At 57.3% G+C, this 8,207-nt stretch overlaps 1 protein-coding gene across 1 annotated transcript; it reads right to left on the minus strand.

The window, feature by feature from the left end:
• Window positions 1–3,813: 3,813 nt before the first annotated feature.
• TMEM218 (transmembrane protein 218) lies at window positions 3,814–6,736 on the minus strand. Its single transcript, XM_062013906.1, has 3 exons — window positions 6,636–6,736; window positions 6,416–6,521; window positions 3,814–4,314 (listed from the first exon to the last, which is right to left on the minus strand). Exons 1-3 carry the CDS (start codon window positions 6,734–6,736, stop codon window positions 4,168–4,170), a joined length of 354 nt encoding a protein of 117 aa, XP_061869890.1. The 3' UTR covers window positions 3,814–4,167.
• Between the last annotated feature and the right edge of the window lie 1,471 nt (window positions 6,737–8,207).

Consider the following 8,207-nt stretch of genomic DNA (forward strand, 5'->3'; position numbering starts at 1 on the left):
CCTACATCCTCTCATTTGCAAGCCCAGGACATCCCTGGGCTTTCCATTGAGCTGGTTTTAATCAGAGGGTTGAAAAAGACCTTTAAGATCAAGTCCCAGCCCTGCCCTCACCCTGCCCAGCCCAGCACTACCCCACGGCCTTCAGCACCTCAGCTCCACGGCTTTGGGATCCCTCCACTCCCCCAGCTCCCTGTTCCAGTGTTTAGTAACCAAAGTTCTTCCTCATTTCGAATCTAAACCTCCATTTAGCCCCAAAAGCAGGACCTGGAGCCCTGCCTCAGCCCCTGTGCCACACCAGCTCCCACACTGTGTTCAGCTGACGGCCTTCATTAGATAGCTCCTCATTAAAACAGGCAGTGCTGGGCTGTGGCTGGGGCAAAGGTGGGTCTGGGGAGGCGGGAGGGAAAGCCCCCAACTGCTGGGCAGGGTGGTGGGAGGGGGTCACAGGGCGTGTTGCCCACCCCACACTGAATGCCCTGGGCTGTGTTTTATGCCCAGCATAAATCTGAACTCTAATTGACTTCACTTCCTTGGATCTTAACCCAAGGAGAAAACATCTGGGCCTGATGTGATTTTATTAAGTGCTGATTTCATCAGCAAAGGGAAGGAGGGGAAAAACCAACCCCAAACTCAAAAAGAGGAAAGCTGTTGGCCAGTTGGATCAGCTCCCTGTTAAAGCTCTGCAAGGTGATGGAGCTGCATGTTCAAGGTTCCCTCCACCCTGCCTTGGGGATGCTCAACAGGGCTTGAAAACTCCCTGGGGAATAAGGAGGAGAAACATCAAGCAGGCAGAGAAAAGCCAAATCCCCAACTGCTCCCTTTTGCCCAGGGCAATATCCACCTCCCCAGGGCCAAAGGGCAATACCCACCTCCCCAGGGCAAACCCCTGAGGAAGAGGAGGGGGAGGGTTCACTTTTTCACCCTGTGGAGAAGGACAAAGGGGCAAAAAAGGAATCCCACAAGCCCTGCCACAGCCAGGGGTTTGTTGCAAAGGCAGGTTGGTTGGTTTGGTGGATTTGTTGAACTGTTCTGCCCCCCTGTTCTTTCAGCTGCTTCTGGTTTTTTAGGGGGGATAAATTTAGGGCTGAGTCGTGTCTCGCTCGTGTTTGGAAAGTCTGAGCAGCCTTGGCTGTGCTGTCAGGAGGGAGCAGTTTGAAACTCAGGAAAGGGAAAAAATAAGAGCTAAATGCCAAAGAAAATCCCAAATCTCCCTGAGGTTTTGGAGACTTGAAGGGTTGGGAGGGAGAGCAAAGTTGGGGATCCCTTGGGTTTGGGCCGAGCTCCTTGGGGAGCTGCCTGCAAGACTCACCTCGTCTCATTCCTCCACTGCTGGAGAAAAGGCCTCTGCTTTTCCTCCTTGTGCCATGAAGAGCCTGAGTGCTTTTCTGTGAGCTCTGCTGAGGGGCAGCCTGGAAAAACAGGAGTGAGGGGAGGCTGGGAGTATTTCGGAAGAGCAGCCCCCCGGATCCCCGGGGCTCGCTGTGACGGTGAGGAGAGGTGGCTGGGCCATGGTCTGTAATTACCTATGCAAGGAGCAGCCAGCAAATGCTGAAGGGCTTTTTAATTAGCAGCCAAAGGCAAAGTGGGATTCGACAGCAGGGAAGCTGAAGTCAGCAAAGTCAAGGTGGAAATAAGGGGCCAGCTTTTACCAGGCAGGGTAATTAAGTGCTGGCGGAGCGCAGCGCCGGGCGTGAGGAATTGCTGCCGTTCCAAGACCTTAAATCAAGGAGGTTCTCCTGCAGCCACCTTCCAGCAGCATCAGGCAGGAGAAGCATCCCCATGGGCTTCTCAGGGACCTGAGGAGGACAAAAGAGGCTTTTTCTCACCCAACCTAGAAGCAGCTCAAGCACTTTCCTCTCGGGATCTTGCACAAACATCCCTGTGGCACGAGGGGTTTCTCTCGCTGGGGTTCATCCCCTTTTTTCCCTCAACCCCGCAAGAGGAAAAGCTGGGATCATTTACTTGCAGTTTTTAGGGGAGGAAACTGAGCTCTAACACCTCTGCAGCTCCCAACACCTTCACCAGCCAACTGAGAGGTTGGGATTGAAGCCAAACCCGCCCCTCCTGCTACGCTTTAATTGCAAAACTAACTAAGGAGGGTGCTAGACGCAGACGGATGTGCCAGCTCGAGGTTATCATCCAGGGGCTGAAGGGGAAGCAAAATAGCACCATTTGGGGCTGCTTGGAAAGCTGCTCCAGCTCATACCGATTCCTTGACGTGGTCTTTCCTTCCCAAAAATAAACAGGAACTGTCTGGAAAGCCCCTGTGAGGGGAGGAGGAGAATCGCCCAGAGTAAATAAATCCACGGGGCTTGAGTTCATCCAGCTGCTCGTTGCCCCTGCTGCTGAGGGTGGTGAAGGATGAGGATGGAGCACGGGGGTCTCACAGGGGGGAGCCACATGGGGCTCCTTCCCCAATTCAGGGCATTTTTGGGACACCCTCCTCGTGCAGGAGCCACTGAGCCCCTCCCGGGGTGCAGCTTCCCCCTTCCCCCCGCAATGCCCCCCTGCACAATGGCTGATTTTAGTTAGAGAGTAAGGAAGAAACAAGGATCTTGGGTTTCTTTACAGCACAAAACTAGAAGCTTCACATTTCTGCTTCTAGGGTTGGATTCTTTCCATTGCCCCAGCTGCTTTTGCCACAGCTTCCCCTGCCCACCGGCCTCGAAGCCTCTGCAAAGCGCCGCCGTCTCTTGTTTTGCCACCGTGGCTTCAGCAAGCCTCTGCCTGGCACAAGCAGGGAGGGAAGAAAGGCACTGCAGGCTGCCAGGCTACCTACCTTCCTCTTCATAAATGTTATTAAGGTGATGAATTAAAGATGAGTTTTGTTTCAGGCGTTAACTTCAAAAAGAAATCACCAAGAGACCCCGTCGCGCTCGTGCTGCGGAACCGCTCGGCGCGTCCTGGACGCCACAGCTCGGCTCCCTTGGGCAAAGACAGGGAGGGACTGAGGCTTTCTGGGGCTTGGAAAGCAAAGCCACCTCTCTTCTGCCTTTTATTTTGGAGTGTATTTACACATTGTGTGTGATTCTGAGTCAGGGCTCCTTGGTGCTGGGGTATCTGTCACCTCCCAGCCTGCTGGCTCGGCCTCGTTAATGCTTCATGTGCTGAGATGGTATTTTGGGGCTGGAAGGAGCTGCCTGGTTCTTTCACTGTTCCCCATCTTGAAAGGAGAAAAGAATTCTCTCCAAAATGGGGGAAAAAAGCCCCCTCAACTCAGGTTTTTGGCTCTATTGCAGCTCTGCCTCACACTCAGCATCAACAAAGGCTCCATCTCACAACTCGCCTCACTCAGCTGCCACAGGGCACCCGTGAGGATGGCAACGGCTCCTTCCCTGCTCCCAACCCTCTGGCTCATCCCAAATGCTCTTCCTCCTGCAAAGCAACTGGAAAACCACGTGAGAGTCTGTGCAAGAAAAGGAGAAGGGCTGAGGCAGCCTGAGGCAGTGGTTACTGGTGATGAAATACAGACCAGATGAGAGGCTGCTGTCAGCAGAATGCATGGAACAAAAGGAGAGGAACAGGACTTGACCCCTTTGCTGCTGCTCCAAAACCTAACAACTGTTTTTCTTCCAAGAGGAAAGGTGTTGGAATGGACTGTGGGCTTCAGGCAGCCATCAGCACCAGGACTGTAGCACAGGGAGGTGAGGCCAGGCTTTCCTGCACATCCCTGTGGAGGGGAGGCTTGAATTTGCCTGTTCCTTGCTCCAAAGCCTCAGCTTTCCAGGCAATGGGGCTGTTCCCAACAACCCACAGGCCCTTCCCCAGCCTGTCACCAAAAAGGGGCAAAAGGAGAATTGATCAAGCCAGGAGTTTCTCAGAAAGCTTTATTGAAGTGAGGTGAAAACCAGAGCAGTAACAAACTAGTCTCTTGTGGCTAACGAAAACAAACCATCTCAGCTCAGTTTGATTCATTGAATCCAAGTGGATGGATTTCAACCTTCCCATTAAATGAGAAAAGAAGGAGGTGACAACAGTCTGAGGAGGCTTGAAACCCCCACCCCTGCAGAGGAAGGTGCTCGTGCTCAGTCCCAGCAGCTGAGAGATAACAGCACTGCCTGTGAGTGATGGGCTTCACTTGCTCCACCAGCTCTTTTCTGAGCTCAGAAGACAAAAGTCTCTTCACTTCCCCTTCCTGGTTTCCTCTTCAAGAGCTTTGCAGGGGTGTCAGCTGCTGCTGCTGCTGCTGCGGAGGGGTTTGGCGTACACCGGCTCCATCAGGTGGTAGATGAGCAGCAGGAAGAGGCAGCCGAGGAAGAGCAGGCTCATCACAGCCAGCAGGATGAAGCGGGGGATCAGGAAGGTGTCCACGAGCTGCAGGCAAAGCAAAGAGACCACAACACACATTCCCAACCTCAGGCTGCTCCAGGAGCCTGTGGGGAGCACGTCACAGCCGAGGAGGAAAGCCTTTGGGGCTGCTCCCCAAGGATTCCTCCCCTGACACAAACGCTGTCTGTGTGGCAAATGACTGACAGAAGGATCCTTTTCCTCCTCCCAAAAAGCCACTCGTGGGAAAACCAACGTGAAGGAGCAGGGGGAGGGGAAGAAACAGGAGTCCCCAGAGCTGCCAAGGAACCACACACACACAACTCTTCTTAGAAGGGAGATGGGGAGGAAAGCAACCCCCAAAGCAGAGAAATCACAGCAGCAAGGCAGGGACAGGATGAGAAGCCAACTGGCAGCAGGTTGCTTACCCCATCATCATCCTCCCAGCTCCTGAGACTCCCACCCCAGAGCTTCCCTGAGCCTGGCTCAGCTTTACAAACCGCATTAGCACACGGTGCTGCCGCAGGAAGAGTCTCCTGTGAGCCAGGCGCCGGCTCCTTCTGCACGCTGCGCTCTTTAATTAGCCAATTAGCAGAGTTCTGGGGCACAAAGCCCAGGTCATGTATTATTGATAGGCAGGGCAGGCCCAGTCCAGTTGAGGGCCTGAAAAAACCTCCCCATCCCATCAAGCTTTCCGGGTCTGTTGGCCTCCTGGGCACAAACACGAGCTCTGCTGCCCTTCATCTCGCCTCCAACCTTTACAAGAGCAGGTCCCATGCAAGGCAGAGGGGAAGAAATGAACCCTGCAAGTACCTTTAGTAGGGATTTTACAGGGATCAAGAGCTAGAAGAGCAATAATTAATGTGCATTAATAATAGAACGGAAGCAATGGCACTTCAAATGCCACCAAACTTTGTGTATTCAGAGCCCAAAGAGCGCTGGGGAAGCTCAGGATGGCGGCTCAGGCAGCGGTTGTGTGGTGGAGTGGGGTTGTGGGGGCAGGTTTGGGTAGTGGGGGGCTACAGGGCTGGCTTCTGGAAGCTTCCCCTGTATGTGATGGGGCCAGAGACAGCTGGCTCTGAGGTGGACCCATCAGCAATGGAGGTAATGGCTCTGGGATTGACAGGCTGGAGAAGGGGAAGAAGTTGCTGCACTGATGCAAAACTGCAGCAGAAGAAGGGAGTGAGAATGTGAGAGCAACACATCCACAGACACCAAGATCAGTGGAGGAGGAGGAGGAGGAAGTGCCCAGGCACTGGAGCAGAGATTCCCTGTGGTACAGCCCATGGTGAGGCAGCTGTGCCCCTGCACCCATGGAGATCCCCAGCAGAGCAGAGACCGGCCTGCAGCCCACGGACAACCCCACACCAGTGTGAGTGTGTGCCCCAAAGAGACTGGGACCCTGGGGGAAGCCCCTTGGGGCTGCTGCTGAGCCCATCCCATGAGCTAAAGACCCATCCCATGAGCTAAAGACTCATCTCTGGAGCCCAACTGTATGCCACAGAGCCCATCCCTGAGCTAAAGGCCCATCCCCAGAGCCCATTCCTGGAGCCCTGCTGCACCTACAGAGCCCATCCCTGAAGCCCCCCTGCACCCATAGAGCCCATCCCTGACCTAAAGGCTCATCCCCAGAGCCCATCCCTGAGCTAAAGGCCGATCCCTGGAGTCCATTCCTGAGGTAAAGGCTCATCCCTGGAGACCCCTGAACCCACAGAGCCCATCCCTGAGCTAAAGGCCCATCCCCAGAGCCCATTCCTGGAGCCCTGCTGCACCTACAGAGCCCATCCCTGACCTAAAGGCTCATCCCTGGAGCCCCGCTGCACCCATAGAGCCCATCCCTGACCTAAAGGCTCATCCCCAGAGCCCATTCCTGAGCTAAAGGCCCATCCCTGGAGCCCATCCCTGAGCTAAAGGCCCGTCCCTGGAGTCCTGCTGCACCTACAGAGCCCATCCCTGAGCTCAAGGCCCGTCCCTGGAGCCCATCCCTGAGCTAAAGGCTCATCCCCAGAGCCCCGCTGCACCCGGGGAGCCCATCCCTGAGCTCAAGGCCCGTCCCCGGCGCCTCTGGCCGGCAGCTGGGCCCTCCCCGGAGGCAGCAGCCGGCCAGCCGCGGGCCGGTTAGTCCGAGCAGGCCGCGGCCCGGGCTCACCTCGTCGCCGTGCGCGGCAGCGGGCGGGTGCTCCTCGTCCCGGGGGAACAGCAGCAGCGCGGCGCTGAGCAGCGCGGCCCCCAGCGCCACCGGCACCGTGGCGAACCTGCGGGGCGGGGCGGAGCGGCCTCAGCGCCGGGCCGGGCCGGGCCGGGCCGGGCCGAGCCGGGCCGGGCCAGGCAGCGCCTCCCTCCCCTCCCCGCGGCCCGCCGGCTCTCACCGCGCCCGGGCGGCCGCCCGCGAGGCCGCGCCGCACAGCAGCAGCGCCAGCGCCCACAGCAGCAGCAGCGCCCACACGCCCGGGCCCGCGCCCAGCGCCATCGCGCCGCCGCGGCAACCGCGCCGCGGGCAGCAGCCAATCCGCGCCTCCCGCCGTGCCGCAGCAGCCAATCCGCGCCTCCCGCCGCGCCGGCCGCGCTTCCCATTGGCCAAGGGGCGGGACCGCGGGGGGCGGTGCGGCGCTGGCGTCTGTGCGCGCAGGGACGGTCCCGCGCTGTCCCTGTCCCCAGATCCAGCCCCAGATCCATCCCCACCCCTGTGCTCAGCACAGCCGCAACGCCAGCCACAACCCCTGTGCTCAACACAGCCCCATCCCCATCCCCCTCTGCTCGACACAACCCCATCCCCAACCCCAACCCCAACCCCATTTCCATCTCCATCCCCATCCCCATCTCTATCCCCATCCCCATCCTCTTCCCCTCCCTCTGCTCGACACAACCCCATCCCCATCCCATCTCCATCCCCATCTCCATCCCCATCCCCATCCCCATCCCCATCCCCATGCCTCTGCTCAACACAACCCCAACCCCATCTCCATCTCTATCCTGCTCCCCGTCCCTAACCCCATCCCCATCTCTCTCCCCGTCCCTAACTGCAACCCCATCCCTAAGATCATCCCCATCCCTGTCCCCATCTCTAACCCCATCCCTCTCCTCATCCCTCTCCCCATCCCTAGCCACATCCCTAACCCCATTCCCATCCCTAACCCCATCCCATCCCTAACCCCATCCACATCTCTAACCCTATCCTCCTTCCTATCTTCATCCCCATCCCTATCCCTACCTCTGTTCCGATCCCCATCTCCATCTCCATCCCCATCCCCACCTCTCTCCCTATCCCTGCTCCTGCTCTCCCAGTGTTAGAGAGCTCACAGGACCCTCCTCCAGCCACTGCCCCTTGCACACTTTGAGCCTCCATCCTGGTCCTGGGAGGTGCTTCCAGAGGCACAGGAATTCCACACCCCCTCTCCAGCCAGTTGGTGCTCACCTTGCAGCAGGCAACACCCCCCAAACCTGAGACTGAGCTACTCACAGCCTCAAAACGTTTTAGGGCCAAAATCAGGCAGATTTGGTTAATACCAACCTGGCTGGCTACTTGCACAGCTCTGGGACAGCCACATCAGGACTTTCTGCTGGCGCTCAGGGCTTGCCTACCACTTAACCTAAAAACAGCCTCACTCCAGCGTTGATGGATTCAGTCTTCTGGAAGCCTGACGACGCTTGGAGTGTCAAGTGCAGTGCTGCTTTCCCTCTCCTGTCACTCCTTTCAATGGGAGGAATAAAGTGGTGGTTTAATGATGCTGCTCAGCACCCACCTGCCTTTCCCTGCCATGGCATCGCCGGCGTGACGAACCATCCCCAGCACCTGCCTTTGCTTGGCACCCAGCAGGAATCGCCTGCCAACGTGTTCAAAGCGTCTGTTTGATAGCAAACTCCTTCCCCCAGCACCTCATGCCTTTAATCTCATCAGAGAGGCGTTCTGGGGGGGGGTCTTTTTGCCCTGCAAACCCCAC

Source organism: Colius striatus, chromosome 23 (assembly GCF_028858725.1).
Source record: "Colius striatus isolate bColStr4 chromosome 23, bColStr4.1.hap1, whole genome shotgun sequence".
Lineage (NCBI taxonomy): Eukaryota > Metazoa > Chordata > Aves > Coliiformes > Coliidae > Colius > Colius striatus.